Source organism: Bos taurus, chromosome 2, assembly GCF_002263795.3.
Source record: "Bos taurus isolate L1 Dominette 01449 registration number 42190680 breed Hereford chromosome 2, ARS-UCD2.0, whole genome shotgun sequence".
NCBI lineage: Eukaryota > Metazoa > Chordata > Mammalia > Artiodactyla > Bovidae > Bos > Bos taurus.
The window spans coordinates 48,264,398-48,283,977 of record NC_037329.1 but is presented as its reverse complement, the minus strand read 5'-3'; the positions used below and the strand labels follow the sequence as shown (position 1 = coordinate 48,283,977).

At 35.2% G+C, this 19,580-nt stretch overlaps 2 protein-coding genes across 3 annotated transcripts in view; one reads left to right on the top strand and one right to left on the bottom strand.

Annotated features, from left to right (window-relative positions):
- ACVR2A (activin A receptor type 2A) overlaps positions 1–4,333 on the top strand; it is a 94,990-nt gene extending 90,657 nt beyond the window's left edge. Inside the window, 2 exon segments of the mRNA NM_174227.3 lie at positions 787–917; positions 1,828–4,333. Of these exon segments, the coding sequence (NP_776652.1) occupies positions 787–917; positions 1,828–2,022 (326 nt within the window). The 3' untranslated portion in view covers positions 2,023–4,333.
- A 1,232-nt stretch (positions 4,334–5,565) lies between these two features.
- ORC4 (origin recognition complex subunit 4) overlaps positions 5,566–19,580 on the bottom strand; it is a 96,914-nt gene continuing 82,899 nt past the window's right edge. The window contains exons 10-14 of one of the 2 annotated variants that reach the window (XM_005202444.5): positions 17,745–17,831; positions 12,139–12,247; positions 11,346–11,441; positions 11,192–11,259; positions 5,566–8,502 (exon numbers count right to left, since the gene is read on the bottom strand). In XM_005202444.5, coding sequence (XP_005202501.1) covers positions 8,314–8,502; positions 11,192–11,259; positions 11,346–11,441; positions 12,139–12,247; positions 17,745–17,831 — 549 coding nt within the window. In that variant the 3' untranslated portion in view covers positions 5,566–8,313. The remainder of the gene's footprint in view (positions 8,503–11,191; positions 11,260–11,345; positions 11,442–12,138; positions 12,248–17,744; positions 17,832–19,580) is intronic. The other variant, NM_001046301.2, reaches the window with a different exon arrangement.

The following is a 19,580-nucleotide window of genomic DNA, read 5'->3' as shown; positions in this document are numbered from 1 at the left end:
GAATGTTGAGCTTTAAGCCAACTTTTCACTCTGCTCTTTCACTTTCATCAAGAGGCTTTTTAGTTCCTCTTCACTTTCTGCCATAACGGTGGTGTCATCTGCATATCTGAGGTTATTGAGATTTCTCCTGGCAGTCTTGATTCCAGCTTGTGCTTCTTCCAGCCCAGTGTTTCTCATGATGTACTCTGCATATAAGTTAAATAAGCAGGGTGACAATATGCAGCCTTGACTTACTCCTTTTCCTATTTGAAACCAGTCTGTTTGTTCCATGTCCAGTTCTGTTGCTTCCTGACCTGCATATAGGTTTCTCAAGAGGCAGGTCAGGTGGTCTGGTATTCCCCTCTCTTTCAGAATTTTCCAGTTTATTGTGATCCACACAGTCAAAGGCTTTGGCATAGTCAGTAAAGCAGAAATAGATGTTTTTCTGGAACTCTCTTGCTTTTTTGATGATCCAGCGGATGTTGGCAATTTGATCTCTGGTTCTTCTACCTTTTCTAAAACCAGCTTGAACATCTGGAAGTTCACGGTTCACATATTGCTGAAGCCTGGCTTAGAGAATTTTGAGCATTACTTTACTAGCATGTGAGATGAGTGCAATTGTGCAGTACATTCTTTGGCATTGCCTTTCTTTGGGATTGGAATGAAAACTGACCTTTTCCAGTCCTGTCATTATAGCATATGACAGTTAGGAAAAGGTGGTGAAAGTATGCTTTAGAAAACTTGTTCCAGTTAGGAAAGCAAGATGATTTGAATTAAAATGACTTTTCCCCCTTTTTTACATTTCAGGACCTGTAGATGAATACATGCTGCCATTTGAGGAAGAAATTGGCCAGCATCCCTCTCTTGAAGACATGCAGGAAGTTGTTGTGCATAAAAAAAAGAGGCCTGTTTTAAGAGATTATTGGCAGAAACATGCTGTAAGTTATAGTTAGCTTTTCACTTTAATTTCCAATTAAAAAAAATGCTCATCAGAGGAATGATTTATATTTTTGCACCTTTTCTTTCTGGATTTCCTGAGGCAGAGATCTTGGTACAAGGTATTCTATTCTAGAGTCCTAGAAACAGTGCAGTTAAGGCCACATCTGTACACTCGTGAGGGAGACGGTAAAGTCAGAGCTGTGGGGGACACTTGGCTTTGTGCTCCTGTGTCACAGTGTCTCCTATCTGGAAGGTTTCCAAGGGAAACAAGTGGCTGACTGTGAGCCTGTGGAGAGTTGTATAACCTTGCTGACCACCACCGTCGCATATGATGTCGTTTTAAAAAGTGAAGTACCTAGTATTATTCTATGACAGTTACTGCATTTTGATTGGATGATTTTCAAGTTCATAAGAGACTAGGAATGTGAAGGCTGGAACAATATTGCCCTGGTTATTTTGTTCTAGATATAACTAGAAACATGGATAAGCCAAGTAGAGAATCCTTAAGTGTGGCTTCCTAACCCTTTTCCTACTTATCTGCAAGGTAGAAATGCTGAGAAACTAAGAAAAGAATAAAAATTGGTAAACTTCTCAAAGCCTTAGTTTTGAATTCAGTTCAAAGGTTAGCTTAAATTACCTGCTTTGTGAATAATGATCAGAGATATTTGGAATTAAACAAATCACCTGCTGTGATCATCTCCAGTGCTTAAAAAAAAAAAATACTGTTTTCTCTCAGTGCTTCTCTCCATGTGAGATATTCGAAAGTGAATGTTGACAAATATCAAACTTGGCTAATTTTGAGACTTTCTTTAACCCACAAGAATAGCAATTTCTTTATGAGAGTTTTACTCTAGTTCCCAATAGAAAACAAAAATTGCTATGATATTTAAATGTGTTTTTCCTTTTTAGGGAATGGCAATGCTCTGTGAAACGATAGAAGAATGTTGGGATCACGATGCAGAAGCCAGGTTATCAGCTGGATGTGTAGGTGAAAGAATTACTCAGATGCAAAGACTAACAAATATCATTACCACAGAGGACATTGTAACAGTGGTCACGATGGTGACAAATGTTGACTTTCCTCCCAAAGAATCTAGTCTATGATGGTTGCACCATGTGTACACACTGAGAAACAGGACTCTCAACTGGAGCTGCTAATGAAACTGCTTGCAGTTTATTTTCTGTGTGAAATGAGTAGGATGTGTCCTAGACGTCTCAGAAAGAAGACTCTCATTTCAAATGGTGGCTCTGGGAGACTTACGGCATTGCCTGTAGCAGAGACATACATGAAGGACACGCGACTAAGAGAAAAGTTGTAAACTCTATAAAGAAACTTTTGAAAAAATGTACATGAAGAATGTGGCCCTCTCCAAATCAAGGATCTTTTTGGACCTGGCTAATCACGTGTTTGAAAACTGACATCAGATTTCTTAATGTCTGTCTGAAGACACTAATTCCTTAAATGAACTACTGCTATTTTTTTTTTTTAAATCAAAAACTTTTCATTTCAGATTTTAAAAGGGTAACTTGTTTTTATTGCATTTGCTGTTGTGTTTCTATAAATGACTATTGTAATGCCAATATGACACAGCTTGTGAATGTTTAGTGTGCTGCTGTTCTGTGTACATAAACAAAGTCATCTAAGTGGGGTACAGTAAAGAGGCTTCCAAGCATTACTTTAACCTCCCTCAACAAGGTATACCTCAGTTCCACGGTTGCTAAATTATAAAATTGAAAACACTAACAAAATTTCAATAATAAATTGACCCATGTTTTGTAACAAGGTATTACAAATTCACTGTGTTATTTAAGAAAAAAGGTAAGCTATGCTTAGTGCCAACAGTAAGTGGCCATTTGTAAAGCAGTGTTTTAGCTTTTCTTGTGCTAGCTTGTGATTTAAGGGAAAAAAAGTGCTGTTTTTTGAAATGAAAAAATGGTGTATTTCCCCCTTTTCTCCCATGTTTTAAAAAAAACTTCATCTTATATCAAGTTCCCAAAATATTGCATACTTAGCTACATATTTTTTTAGGTGTGCTGTGCTTGGGGACTATTTGAAAATTTAAAGCATGATTTAAAATTTTTTAAGTGAGCTGTAACACTGGAAAGCTCTTCATTTTTATTCTTTAAAAATAGATTTTTTTTCCTATTTATATATGTAAAATTGTAGTGTATTTCTTTTCACCAAACAGTGTGTGGGACATTCTTGATCACTGTTTTAGAATCACCTCAGGAAGTGTCATTACCCAGAATTCCTCACTCTCTGCTTTGAGACTTGTAACTTTATTACTATATTTCTGCTTGGTGCCATCTTGTCAGAGTAATATTTGATGTCTGTGATATGTCAAGAATTATCCTAGGATAGAGATTTAAACTTTTAAGCACAGATTTCAGATGTTACTGCTTTAAAACAAATCAGGGATAACAAGTTAAACTTATAACTTAAAATATGCAATGACATTTAGAGGTAACCAATGTTGATATAGGTAACATAGCTTAGCATCCTTCCACAAATTGCTTTTACAACTAACTGATATTAATTTAGGATAGTTCATGCCTTATCCTTGATGAGAAAATCGAACTGATAAGTAGGTGCCAAAGTGCTTTTCAAAACACTATTACATTAGAATATAATTGGATTCCTTCTCAAATTTACAGGCCAAAGCAAAACATTAATTAGATTACTGACCAACAAATAGTCAGTATTATACTATGTACTTTTGTCAGGTCATTTAAAAATCCATGTTAATTTTATAAAAGAATTTTTTATGTGTCACTATCAGGAGCTCACTGTGAATGTGTTATCTTCAAATGGCTATTTAACCACACAGTACACTACATTTTACATAAAACATGCACTTAATCTCTGGGAATAAATTATATTATTTATAAATAATACATAGGTCAACAGACTCTAAGCAGGGAGGGAAAGAAGAGTAACAGCATTGTCGTCAGTGTGCCACACACCATACAGAGAATTGTGTTCTTGGTCACATCATGTACCCAAGGCTTTGTTGTATTTCTAAGAATTCCCATTTCAGTGTTGAGTTTACCTTTATTTCAAAAAGTACCTGGCTTCTCAATTTTTTGGTTTTGCTTCTACCTGGAAACTAATCAAGAAGGGAAAATAATGAGAATGTTCATACATGAAAATTGTTCATCTCTTGAAGACTGATTTCTACCTGTTCTGAACATTTAATCCTGTTTTTAAAAGTTTAAAAAAAAAAGTCAAAGGAAAACAAGGAGTATTATGATGAATGTTTGGCTTATGTGAACACTTAAAGAGTTACATTTATAAGACCAGTTATTCACAAAATAAAGTTTTCTCTTCATGTTAGAAAACGTTTTTAGAAATCCTGGGTATTGTACTTAACTCTAGCTAACCAATTTTACAATAAAACCTGTATCCTTTTGAGAACTACATTGGTAGAAAAATAATTTTTATAAGCAGTAAAATAAGAATGTTCCAGTGACTACCTGTCCTGTACCTAGTCTTGTTAAAACTTTCTTTTGCAGGGCATTTTCACGTTTGGTTTACAGTCAGTGTAGAGTGGGCAAATTAATAAAAAGTTTGAGCTTAGGGATACTGACAAAAAGAAAGATCAAAGAAAAATGATTTGTTTGGGGGTAAACAGACCCCAATAATTTTTTCCTCATGTGTATGGTGCTCCTTATGATTCGTCTTATATTTTGCCTTTATGACACACATCAGAACTGCTGCTCTAACTTACACTCTTGACCTTGCCCAGATCTCCGTGTAAGGAATGCTTTATGATCAACTGCCATAGGACTGATGGACTAGTCCAAACTGATGGACTGTTTGGCTGTATTCGAAGTCTATGCCCTGCACCGCTCTTGTATGTATTTTAGATGCTAGGCAGTTTTCAGCATGTGACGTGTGATTCTTGTTTGAATGTTTATTACAGGTACCTTGTGAATTCCAGAACAGAGACTGTGCCTCACAGTTGTTGGTCCCATGAACTTGCACTGTCCTTCATGGTGATGTTTTGAAAATACAATCAGAAAGAAAAAAGTTTAGAACTTAAAGATGAATCATAAATCATGAAACTCTTCTTCCCCCGTCCTTACTCCTAGGTAGTATAACAGCTACATTTAAGTAAAATGCAGGTAGGAGGGGAAAAAATCCTGGATAGTTTAGTGGAAAAAACTGATTAACTTTAAAAAAGATGCTTTGCCACAGATATTTTCCAGTTTCTCTTTTTTACCTTTTTAAAATATTACTTTTTAGGAACATTTGGTATAATGTGCATAAAATTATTTACTGATTTATGGGCAAAATGATACAAGTAGCATCTTGATTGAACATCATTTACCTCAGATATTCAACCAGCAGTACATTTTTTATGCAGTCTCAACCCATATCCTATTTGTTACCTCTCAAAATATTGGTAAACAATTATTTTAGCTTTACTCTGTATTTCTTGTCAGTGTTTTGGGCACAGGTTGTTGTACTACTGTCAAATTGTACTTGCTATTTTTTCTGCAAGTATTTAACAAAAAGTCAAAAAAAGAAAAAAAAAAAGTCCCATAAAACCCCACCTTGGGTAAGTGATTGTTAAATATTGTACAAATAAAATGTATGCTATCCCCATTCCATTCCCAAGTTAAATAAAAAAAATAAACATGGTATGATTTGCATATGAAGTTTTTCTTTAGTTATACATTCTTAAAGATGGGAACAGCAGCTTTACAATTGCTAGTGAGCCTTACACCTTAGAATGTGCAAGAATGGGGACAGGTGAAAGGGAGGTTTGGCATTTCTCTCCTTTGCTGTGTAAGCAGATTGTGTTCCTTTGAAAGTACAGATATTGGTCCTGCCAATTTTAAGAGAGACTAAATGGCATTAGTTACCTTGTCTTTTCATACAGACTTTTTCTTAAAAAGTGACTTAGGTAATAGACATCAAAGATATAAATTACACTTCCCAACTACAGTTTACCAATAGAAGGGAAGAATTCTGATATTTTCCACTTAAGGTAATCAGTAAGAGGGATCACCAAGGAAGCAAGCTTTCATTTGCATTTTTAGTGCTGCAAATTCTAAACACTAGAATTTTGGTTTATCACCTGACTTTCCAAGCAAATGGGGGTGAAAGAGCCCCACCTACCCACATTTAATGTCGAAGTTCACATCAATGGATCCTCAATTTTTTAGGGTAAAGGTGAAGGAAGGGGCAACACTTAGGTTACACTGGTTTGAAAGAAACTGCATTTTCTTCTAAAACCAAATGAAAATACAAACCATGAATCTACAGAAAGACTGAAACTGTTTCTAATGTTGTTCTGCAAAACTGATTCTTCAGAAAGTTAATAGTATGTAATAAATATATACAGAATTATGATGTAAGTTTTGGGGCAACAGCACATACTTCTGAGTCATTCACATTTGCACGTCCACAAAACTGGGAACTTTTTTCTTAATGTTTTTGGTTGGACACATGGAGGGATCACAGGAGTGATCAGTAACCTCACTAATGCTGCTAACATGCCTGCTCACCTGGTTTTCAGTCTTTTGATCGTGTGGTTAACAGGCTGCATTCCTTTTCTAGTAAATGAAAATATCTTTAAGCCACATTTGCTTATGTTATTCTTGAAAGGTTTTTACTAGGGCTTTTGAGATTTGGTTTTTATTTTATTGACGACAGTTTAAACAATTTAAAAGATGAAGTTAGTTTTAAAACATTTAAGTATATTTTAGCTTCTCTATATTAAGGAATATGGAAAGGGAAACACAACATTCTTTCTCTGAAAAACTGCTTTTGAAATGTAGGCTTATACTTCATTTGTGTGACTTTTGCTAACTTACTTTTTATAGTTTGTTATTTAGCTATTTCACTGATGTGATGGATATTTCTGTAGTTTTTACATAGCCAGGTAAGTAGATGAGGGCTTTCAAACCTTCGAGTGGGCATCCTAAGCAGATAAAAATTTGCAGTCTTCAAGCCAGTTCTTTAGGTGCTTTTGTGGTCAGTGCTTTTAAAGCAGAGGGTACTCACCTAAAACAGCTCAGAAAAAATTTTAAGGGACAATTTTGGCTCAAGTGCAAAAAACCCTTACGTCTTAATATTGCTGTGACCATGGTAAGTATTTTGGCAAAATATCCCCTAAAAATCTGTAAACTATTGCATAGAACCAGGATGCAAGCCTTGGCTTTCATGAAACACTGCTGAAAAGTAAATGACAGTGATCTGGAACCTAAGAATGCCTATGTATGCAAGGAATAGTTGCAGGTACTGAAGAGCTATTTTTATGCATAGAAATCTCATACTCCATTCTAAACGCAGTAACTCTTAAAACCAAGAAAATAGTTTCTTAGAGTATACTTAAAAAGACACACTAAGAAACACAAAACTGAGCTCTGATGTCAACGAAATGAGTTGGAATTCCAGGGTCTGTCAATGCTCTGGACAGGGCCACTACTGTGTTAGTTTTCTCACCTGTAAACAAGAGTAACTAATGTCAGGGTCTTTGACAGTTTTAAAAGGATTGCAAACTGTACAAGGATAGGGACTTTGTCTTTTGTAACCCTTCTATGAAAAAAATAGACAAATATTCCTGAATAAATGAAGTCACTAACACTTCATGAATGCTTATTAAATTTCACTTTAAACACATACCAATATGGTCAACTTTTTGATACAAACATTTACTTAACACTGTCATACATTTTCTATTATTCGTGGGAGTGGCTTTACAGGAATTTGCTAAAGTGCTTGTTAAACAAATGCTAGTTCCTACAACATGCCCAAGAGTCGCATTTAAAAACATCCTACAAAAGATTCTTCCGTAGATGGTATGAGTACCATATTTTAAGAAGACTGGAAGAAAATGTTCAAACTTTTGGGTTTTTTCTTACATGTGAACCATCTTCTAGTCAAACTGATCAGGCTCCTGAACTGAAAGACCTTGGTCTGGGAGAGAATCTTAAATTTTCATGAATACAGAAAGACTGCAGCACCGCCCAATGGACCAAAAGATTACTCATTACATTTCAACTCTTAACCACTGTTTCTTAACTGCTTTGTTTACAGTTTGTAAAAATATCTGGCTGCTGGATTGAAATGAACTCTTCAAATGTACCACATAAATACTTTACAAGGGTGAAATTAAGCATACGTTTCAATCCCTAAGACAGTCATATTTATTTTTTTGAACAGTTACAACATATCACTGGAATTAAAACTTAAAATCATGTAACTGCTCGTATGATTCAAAGGCAAGGCACAGCCATGATACATGTTTAACAGTCTCCCATAAATACAAAAATACATCTTTATAAATATAAGAAAATGCAATAACATATCTTGTTAAAGGACAACAGCTTTTAGTTCTTTAGAGAAGTCTGCCTGAAACTCCATAACTGAAACCATGGTTATACTCATAACCAGCTTAGGGAGGATGTCGCCCACTGCCTAACATCTGTAGGACAGTTGGGGTATTTCTGCAAAGCATTCATAATTTGTGTATTATCCAAAAGTAGTTTCATCAGCTGATACTCCCTCTGTGCATTTACTGATGTTCTTTCCATGGGCCTTATTAATTCTAATTGTTGTAAGTGTTCAAACGCCTGAAAGATGAAACAAATAGTTTAGGTTGAATAAGGGAAGTAAACAACATTAAGCCAGAGAACAGTTAGGATTTTAGTCAGTTTTAGAACAGAGTACTAGGAAACAAAATGTAATAATAGATGTCAGTAAAGTTCAAAAACAATTCTCATCAACCTCATAAAAACTTCACACATCACATGAGGCAGTGTCAGTATAGAGCTGCCTGTCCCTACATCACTGAATGTAAACGGAACAAACAACTCAACTGCACAATCTGATTTTGTTCCTCACCTCATTCTGTCATATCTTTTCCTAGTACTTAAGTTAACAGAGTTTCTGGTTCTCTATGAAAACCCAAAGTCTGATAAGACCAGTACATTTTAACTAATGGCCCAGGTTACTCAAATTTGCCTTTATGTTTTGTTTTGTTAGACTTTGCTGTATAAAAGTTTAATATAGCTGTAAAAACAGAGGGCAGCAGGGAAGACCTCTAGCAGCACACCTGTTTAGCTGATCCTGTATGTAAATGACTCAGCAGAGTGGTGGAGGTATGGAGGAGAGGACAGGCCCCTCCTTCCTGAAGAAGTCTGACAGAGACCACTACCACCTGTCAGAAAGTCCCTTTCTTCCATCTTCCCCACATTAATAGGGCTCCTTACTGTCCACTTCCTCTTAGCCCTTCATGTACCATGTCTTTTCTAACCATGATTGTTGTTTCAGTTACTTTATTAGGATATGAAGAAAAAAAGAAAACATTAAATTAGGACCAATCAACTATTAAATACTGATACACTGACCTTTCTATTCTTAAGCCTCACTGTGAAAAATACTACTGGGATACATTCTTTATAAACTAGAAAAATTCTTATGAAAAGAAAAATTGTTCAGGCAATTTCTGAAAATGAGAAAATACTAGAGGATCTGGCTATTGGCTGAATAAAATTGAGACTTCAAATATTTCTAGGTAGCAAAATACTTTCTTAATCAAAATGTAGAAATGACCAGTCTCAAGCTACTAGTAAAAATTTAAGTGCTCAGCTAACCCTTTCCACTAATACATTCCCATAAACCATGACTATCATTAGGAAGGGAGGAAAAAACCAACCTCCAGTACGTTAAGTATTTTTCCTATTGTTTTGAAGAAAATGGCAATGCCCTGATCTCATGTTTTTTTGGTTGCCCTAAAAAATAAGCTTCTGACTTCTAATATCCTTTAATATCCTTATAAAGGATACTAAAAAACTTATGGGTGCACTGCTTAAAAAATTCATAAAAGGTGTTTCTTCCCATAAAGTCCTCGAGAGCTGTGCTATTCAATATGTAACCTCAATGGGCTCTTGAGGATCTGAAATGTGGAACTCTATTTTTATAAAGTTTAAAAACTAACAGAACATTTTAAGTATGTTTGAAACAATTTCAGAATGTAAATTTACTTCTTCAGCTAAATAAGGGTCTAAACAAATAATTTAAAGAATCTAAAGAGCAATTATTTCCAATGACTAATCAGTGAATCAAAATGTGCTTTAAGTGTAAACACACAGAATTTCAAAGACTTAACACAAAAGAAAATAAAAAACTTCATTAATACCTTTCTATATTGACTACAGATCTAAATATTTTGGTACATTAAATAAAGCTTACTGTCTAAGTTAATCTCACCTTTCACCTTCTTTTTGTTGTCGTTGTTGCTACTAGAATATCTAAAATTACATTATGTAGCTCATGTTTCTGGTGGACAATGGTATGCTAGAATAAATTTCCTCAAGTTTTGAAACTCATGCCTTACCCAAGCTCTAACAAAATTGTCTCTATATACCCTCACTAACCAATGAGATTGTTTTTTATTTTCTTAATGACTCATTCTATCTCCTTTTACTGCTGAGATTTTATAAAGCCAACCTTAAGGGTATAAAAAGATAGGGCTGTATCTGTGTCTTGTGAAAGTCGCTCAGTTGTGTCTGACTCTTTGCAACCTCATGGACTATCCAGTCCATGGAATTCTCCAAGCCAGAATACTGGAGTGGGTAGCCATTTCCTTCTCCAGGGGATGTTCTGAACCCAGACTGAACCCAGGTCTCCCGCACTGCAGGCGGATTCTTTACCAACGAGGGAAGCCCAAGAATACTGGAGTGGGTAGCTTACCCCCTCTGCAGCGGATCTTCCCAACCCAGGTATCGAACCAGGATCTCCTGCATTGCAAGTGGATTCTTTACCAACTGAGCTATAAGCTGTGTCTTGCTGCTGCTGCTAAGTCACTTCAGTCGTGTCCGACTCTGTGTGACCCCATAGACGGCAGCCTACCAGGCTCCTGCGTCCCTGGGATTCTCCAGGCAAGAACACTGGAGTGGGTTGCCATTTCCTTCTCCAATGCATGAAAGTGAAAAGTGAAAGTGAAGTCGCTTAGTCGTGTCTGACCCTCAGCAACCCCATGGACTGCATGCTTAGGTAGAATTTAATGAGTAGTTCCTTTTCAGCACGCAATTGATAGGAGGAGACAGTAGAGGGCAGTATATCCCCACAAACTAAAACAACAGTACTCTTCAGAATTATTCAAACATTTCATTTTTAGAGTTTTTTTTGGGGGGGCGGTGTCTGTTTTGAATAAAATTCCTATGATAATACCTAATGTTTCAAAATTAATAAAAGTTCAGCTATGATATATATGATCAAAGTAGACAAAAATAAGCCTATCTGCAGAAAAAATCTTACCTTCATGACAACAGGTTTCTCAAAATTATAAACAGAATGGGCCTTTCTTTGAACAAACTTCTGGAATTCTGGACAGAAAGCAATGACATTGTTAGTACCGTCAAATAAGCAGTGGAGTATAGTCAGAAAGAAACTATCAAATGAGTCATCTCACCATTATAAACCATTTGAAAATTAAAGGGCTCCTCTTCATAGATATCATTTAAATGTTTCATTGCTATGATAAGACAGATTTCCAAGACTGACAGACCTATAGTAAAAGGGGAAAAAACTATGAGGTATAGTTTTACATACTGATTGAAACAAATCCTCCAAATAGGAGGATAATGTGAAAGGTTATGGCTTTGAGGGGTGGGGAGAGGCCAACAAAGCACTCCTCGGTTCAAATGTGTATCCGTCACTATTATCTGAATAATCTTAAGCAAGTTATTCAACCTCCCTCAGCTTAGTTTTAATTTTTTTTTAAATAAGGATCTTTCTAAACTTCCAGAAATTGTTACAAAGATTAGAGACAATACTATCAAGCACTTATCATATGACCTACAGCAAACATGAACAAGAGCTGCAATTATTATGTAACTTTCAATCATATAAGGCCCTCCATTATTCATAATCTCTAACCCCTGGAAATTACATCTAATTTATTTTTCCTGGAGAGGAGAAAGTTCACTAGATTCTCAAAAGGGATAGTCAACACCAAATGGCTAAAAGCCAATGCTCTTCAGTAATACTTGGTACACTGAGAATTGTATTTCCAATGCAGCAAGGCAGGTAGTGCATCAAGTTTCTTTCACTTTAAATGGGAGAAGTGAGTTAAAGGATGTATAGATATAAAAATATTTTGCAAATAAAAACACTATACTGATGTTAATTGTAATTTCAAAAAGTATACCATTATATAAAACTCAACCTTATTTTAAAAACTACTAATCAAGCAGGTTTCTCACCATGCACAATATTTCCTTTTGAGTCCATGCTACACAGCTGGTTTGCCTCCATTAGATCTGCTGCAGTTATAAATGGGTGTGACGGTGTTACACGATTTAAAGCAAGCATCTAGGGAAGTGCAGATCAGAAAAAGAAATGCATATTTACATGGGCATTTGGGGGTATTTTATTGAAGAAAACTTAATTTAGAGTTATGAAAGAGTAAATATTAATACTTGGGAAAGTTACTCTCAAATTTAGCTCTATTTAAATACAGTATTTCAATTCATAAGCCACATAAATGTATAAATGTAAATAAAGCATTAAAAACTTCTTGCTGCTCTCTTGACCTCTTCCTATTTGCATATCTTGATTACAAATCCTCAAAAGAAGAAAAAAACATTTTAAAAGGAGTGAGGAGAAGAGACCAAAAATAAGTAAGAATACTATTCAAAGCTCCAGAACAAAAAGGCAGAACTATGACTTCTATAAACTTTCTCACCACCCAATCAACCAATCCAGGTTAGTCTTATGTGACAGACAGAACTCAGCCACTTTGATGTTCAATTGTATTAAAAAGAAAAAAACAAAAATAAAATTATACCCAGAAACAACTCTCCTGGAAAGCAGGGAGCAAGTTGCTTTTGTGTAGCAAGCTATCTGCTCAACAACTAACAAAACTTCTGCATTTGAAGTTTTTATTTGTAACTTTGATAACAACTAAATTTTTTTTAAAGTTTATTTTTCACTGAAATATAACTGACTCTGCATTTAGTTCATATAGATAAAATCAGCAGATAAAAATGCATGGTATCTGATTAAATTTGAATTCCACATAAACAATGAGCAATTCCTTAAGTCTACATATTATATATGTAATGTAATAGTTGGGACATTTACATTAGAAACTCCCTCCCTTTTTAAAAAAAATTATTTTATATAAGTATAGTTGATATACAATATTGGGTTAATATCTACTATACAGCAAACTAATTCAGTTATACATACATATATATTATTTTTCATATTCTTTTCCATTATGGTTTATCACAGGATACTGAATATAGTTCCCTCTGCTTATAGTACAACCTTGCTCTCTATCCATTCTACATATCATAGTTTACATCTGCAAATTCCAAACTCTCAACCTACCCCACTCGTGCCCTCGGCAGCCACAGACCTATTCTCTATGCTTTTGAGTCTGTTTCTGTCTCGTAGATAGGTTCATTTGTGTCCTATTTTAGATTCCACATGGAAGTGATGGCATATGATATTTATCTTTCTTTCTAACTTAGTATGATAATCTCCAGGTCCATCCATGTTGCTGCAAATGGCGTTATTTCATTCTTTTTATTATGGCTAAATAGTATTCTGTAGTTATGCACATACCGCTTCTTTTTTCATTTATCTGCTGATGGTCATTTAGGTTGTTTCCATGTGATGGCTACTGTGAATAGTGATGTTATGAAAGTGTGTTTGTGTACATTTTTTTGAATTATAGTTTTGTCCAAACATATGCCCAGGAATGAGATTACTGGATCATATGGCAACTCTATTTTTAGTTTCCTAAAGAACTTCCGTGCTATTTTCCATAGTAGATGGAGCAATTTACATTTCCAACAGTGTAGGAGTGTTCATTTTCTTCACACCTTGCCCAGCATCTGTTATGTATAGCGTTTTTGATGATGGCCATTCTCACTGGTGTAAGATGGTACCTCACCGTACTTTTGATTTGCATTTCTCTAATAATTAGTGAGTTTAAGCATCTTTTCATGTGCCTGTTTCCATCTGTATATCGTCTTTGGAGAAGTATTTATTTAGCTCCTTTGCCCGTTTTTTGATTCGGTTGGCTTTTTTTTGTTATTAAGTTGTATGAGCTGTTTGGTATTTTGGAAATTAAGATCTTGTCTGTCACACCATTTGCAAAATTTTGTCCCACTCTGCAGGTTGTCTTTTTATTTTGTTTATGGATTTCCTTTGCTATACAAGAGCTTGTAAGTTTCAGTAGGTTCCATTTGTTTATTTTTGTTTTTATTTTTTTAATATAAATTTATTTTAATTGGAGGCTGATTACTGTACAATATTGTAGTGGTTTTGCCTTTTATTGCCTTGAACTCTCTCCCTTTTTTAACCAGGGCCCAGGGTCCTTAATTGAACAAAAGAGTTTGGTAATCCTTGACCTTCATTTCCCTACTGGGAGGGACCCAGGAACCCAGTAGCTCCTTTCCATTCTCTTACCTTTCCTTTTTATTATAAAATATTTTTGACATATAAATAGGCAAGAGAGTAATATAATGAATATTCATGACCACTTCCTCAGCTTATGAAATATAAACTTACAGAGTTGAAGCCCCTGTCTCTTGCCCTGGTTGGACTCTCTACTCTTCTCCACGTAAAAAAAAATCATGCATGTCTTCATCCTTCTACTACATATCTTTGTATTCCTAGATAATACAGAGTAATTTTCAAGTTTTATATAAATATCATCTTGAACTTATGCAACACAGACACCATACCATCAGACATAAACTTTGCACACCCACCAAACTGGCAGAAAAAAAAGGTTTAATTGTAAAATTGAAATTGTACACCATTTCCCTATACTGGAGAAGTTAAATATCTTTGTAACTTATAAATCATGTAGGATTCTACACTGGTAGATTATTCTTAGTTCTTTCGCTCATATTCACTCATATTCACAGTTTGTTCCTTTATTGATTACTGTAGAAGCTTTTTCTACATTATGGACAGTGTTGATGATTACATGCATTGCATTTTTCATCTCCTAATCACTTCTTCTATGGTATCTTCCAGTGTCCAGACATTTAACAAAAAATTCAATATAATTAACATTAACTGTCTTTTCTCCTATGGCTTGTAATTTGTGCAACTTCTCTAAGCAATCTTTTCCTACTTCAAGTATACAAACATATCTTTCTTCTAATTAAAAAAAAAGCTTTGTTTTTATACATATATTTAGGTTTATCAATCTGAAATTACCTTTAGGCTATGCATTTGAGGGTACTTTTTTTACCATGTGTATAACTCCTTAATTTTATTGAAAAATTAGCAAACTATATTTAATCTCAGTCTTTATTTTCTTTATAATTTCTACCATTTACAAAACTTTTCTTTTTTTTTATTTTTATTTTTATTTTTTTTGATGTTCAAGCTGGTTTTATTTTTATTTTTTTTTAATTTATTTTAAATTTTTAAAAGAAAATCCATCCTGAACCCTCCTCCCTCCTCCCTCCCCATACCATCCCTCTGGGTCGTCCCAGTGCACCAGTCCCAAGCATCCAGCATCGTGCACTGAACCTGGACTGGCATCTCGTTTCATACATGACATTTCACATAAAACTTTTCTTAAAAAAGAAAAATCAAAACAAAAATTAAGCCATCACCTTGAATTAAAAATATAATAGGAAACTAGCAAAACAGTGCTTTCTCATGTTGACAATTTTGAGCCAGACATTTTTCCAGAATGAAAGGTATGCTATGCTGTGCTTATTCATTCAGTCATGTACAACTTTGTGACCCCATGGGCTGTACCCCATCAGGCTCCTGTATCCATGGGAATTCTCCAGGCAAGGTTGCCACGCCCTCCTCCAGGGGATCTTCCCAACCCAGGGATTGAACCCAGGTCTCCTGCATTGCAAGTGGATTCTTTACTGACTGAGCCACCAGGGAAGCCCAAGAATACTGTAGTGGGTATCCTATCCCTTCTCCAATGAGAGGTATGTGTTTCTGTATGTATGTGTGTGTGTGTATCCTCCAAATACCATAAGTTAGTAAACACAGGTACCTAAATTACTAAAGTCTCTACTCTAAAAATTCTTAGTCTTTGTAATACCTCTGTGATAAAGACAGCTATTGCTAAAAATGGCAGGATGGTTTTGATAAATGGGAGGAGGATGTGCTAATAAGAGGGTAAGTACACAGGGAGGAAAATTCTTTTAAGTTTCCTAAGCAAAACCAGAAATGGAGAAGGAGAATCTGTAAAAAGAAAAAACAAAAACATGACAGAACCATGTAAGAGTAAAGCAGGATAAGCCTGAAGCCAGAGAGACTTGGATTTGAGTCGTGGGTTTGTTATCTACTAGCTGTGTGACATGGGGTAAGTTATTTAACCTCAAAGAACATCAGTTACCTCAAAGGTAAGTATAACACCCAAACATTAAAAAAAAAAAAGCAATAACAAAAAAACAGGATTAATATAATGGTAAGATATAATGCTGGTCATAACTAGAGCAGGAAACGGCAACCCACTCCAGTATTCTTGCCTAGAGAATTTCATGGACAGAGGAGCCTAAGCGCGCTACAGTCCATGGGGTCGCTCAAACAGTCAGACATGACTGAGCGACTAACACACAAAGTAACTAGGTCACCTGACCTTTGTGCTATTTAATAAGTGATACCCATTATTATCATAAAATGGAAGTGACCAAAAAGAAACTCATGAAACCAAAATTATTTTCTCTTTGAAAGGTATTTGCTATACCTTTCATAATAATGAATAAATAACTTTCTAGAAATAGTAGTCTAGTATCAAATACTCTAGCGAAGGAAGTTTACTTTTCAGAAAAATTAAGTACCCCTTTCTTGATACTGTTTAAACTTAAGATAGAATTATTTGGTGAAAGACTATGACCAGGTAGGATTTGTCCAGGCATGTAAAGCTAGTTCAACATTTGGATCCAAGATATTAGAAGGTGAGAAATAACAATAATATATGAAGACAAATTAGGTCATGTTAAGAGATTTGCGCATTTCATGCACTTAAGTGTGTGTACTCGATTTCCACTTACTCATTACAATAAAAAAGATTTTGAAATGGCAGAAATAAAAAAAAAATCAAGCAATGTTGTTCAATATAACAAGCTAAACAAGAAAAGTCATATATCATGTTCATGGATAAAAAAAATAAACATCTGGCAAAATCCAACACAATCACAACAAACTCTCAGCAATTTATGGATAGATGGGAATTGCCATAACTTGACAATAAACATGTATTAAAAAGCTTCAGCTTATATCATATTTGATAGTAAAAGACTGAAAGTTTTTGCCCTAAGCTTGGCAATTATACACCCGCACCATTCTAATTTAATATAGCGCAAGTTCTAGCCACTGCAAAAAAGAAAAAGAAATAAAACATATACAAATTAGAAAGGTAAAAAGAAAAACTATTTTCAGATGACATGATTATCTATATAGAAAATCTCAAGAAGTCTATTAAAAAAAAAACTTAACTAAATGAGTTCAGCAATACTGCAGAAAATAACATCAACAACAAAGAAATCACATTTCTATATACGATCAGTGAGAATGCTAAGACAAAAAGTAAAAACAAAGTATTATTTACAATTGTTCCAAAGGAAGTTAAACACTTAAGAAAACACTGAAAACATACACAGGATCTGTGAGGTGAGATTTATAAAATGATGATAAAAGAAATCAAAGAACTAAATAAAAAAAGAGATGTACCATATTCAGGGATTGGAAGACCTAACGTAGTATATATGTTAATTCTCACAAAATTTATCTAGAGGTTTAACCAGTTCCCATCAGAACATAATTACCTGGTGAAAGAGAATGAGTGAATAAAAATAAAATTAATACAAACCAGTAGCATGTGTAATGAACGCAGGTTTTTGCTGACATTAAAATGCTTCTGCAGCACTTCTTTCACACTTCTATCTTCTGAGAGACTCTAGATGAAAAAAATCAAAAGAGAATTAAGGAAGAATGCAGATTAAAACCTAAATATAATATTATGCCTCACTGGTCGGTATACCTCATTAACTCTATCTAGTATTTATTCATTATTAAATAGGTGCTGGTCTTTTGGGGAAAAACAAAAAAATCAAAAACAAATTTCTACTCTATTGATTTTCTCCTTATCCTCTACCCTTTATGTTAATTCTGAAGACACAAAGATAAATATAACCCTTGTTACCATAAAATTTATTCAATCACAGTAGTGGGATGATCAAAATGTAGTAGTACATGCAACAGAGAATGAGGGTTATTTGTTGTTGTTTAGTCACTCAGTTGTGTCCGACTCTTTTCCAACCCCATGGACTGCAGCTTGCTACGTTCCTCTGTCCATGGGATTTACCAGGCAAAACTACTGGAGTGGGTTGCCATTTCCTTTTCCAGGAGATCTTCCCAATTCAGGGATCAAACCAGTGTCTCCTGCACTGGCAGGCAGATTCTTCACCGCTGAGCCACCAGAATTTCCACAGTTTATTGGATCCACGTAGTCAAAGGCTTTGGCATAGTCAATAAAGCAGAAGTAGATGTTTTTCTGGAACTCGCTTGCCTTTTCCATGATCCAGCGGATGTTGGCAATTTGATCTCTGGTTTCTCTGCCTTTCCCCAAAGCTTGAATATCTGGAAGTTCATGGGTCACACATTGCTGAAGCCTGGCTTGGAGAATTTTGAGCATTACTTTACTAGCATGTGAGATGAGAGCAACTGTGGGGTAGTTTGAGCATTCTTTGGCATTGCCTTTCTTTGGGATTGAAATTAAAACTGACCTTTTCCAGTCCTGTGGCCACTGCTGAGTTTTCCAAATTTGCTGAGATATTGAGCGTAGCACTTTCACAGCATCATCTTTTATGAAGTGAAATAGCTCAATTGGAATTCCATCACCTCCACTAGCTTTGATTGGAGTGATGCTTCCTAAGGCCCACTTGAATTCACATTCCAGGATGTCTGGCTCTAGGTGAGTGATCACAGCATCATGATTATCTGGGTCATGAAGATCTATTTTGTACAGTTCTTCTGTGTATTCTTGCCACCTCTTCTTAATATCTTCTGCTTCTGTTAGGTCCATACCATTTCTGTCCTTTATTGAGCCTATCTTTGCATGAAATGTTCCCTTGGTATCTCTAATTTTCTTGAAGAGATCTCTAGTCTTTCCCATTCTATTGTTTTCCTCTATTTCTTTGCATTGATCACTGAGGAAGGCTTTCTTACTCTCCTTGCTATTCTTTGGAACTCTGCATTCAGATGCTTATATCTTTCTTTTTCTCCTTTGCTTTTCACTTCTCTTTTCACAGTTATTTGTAACCCTTCCTCAAACAGCCATTTTGCCTTTTTGCATTTCTTTTTCTTGGGGATGGTCTTGATCCCTGTCTCCTGTACAATGTCACGAACCTCTGTCCACAGTTCATTAGGCACTCTGTCTATCAGATCTAGTCCCTTAAATCTATTTCTCACTTCTACTGTATAGTCATTTAGGTCATACCTGAATGATCTAGTGGTTTTCCCTACTTTCTTCAATTTAAGTCTGAATTTGGCAATAAGGAGTTTACAAGCTGAGCCATAGTCAGCTCCTGGTCTTGTTTTTGCTGACTATATAGAGCTTCTCCATCTTTGCCAGCAAAGAATATAATCAATCTGATTTTGGTGTTGGCCATCTGGTGATGTCCATGTGTAGCATCTTCTCTTGTGT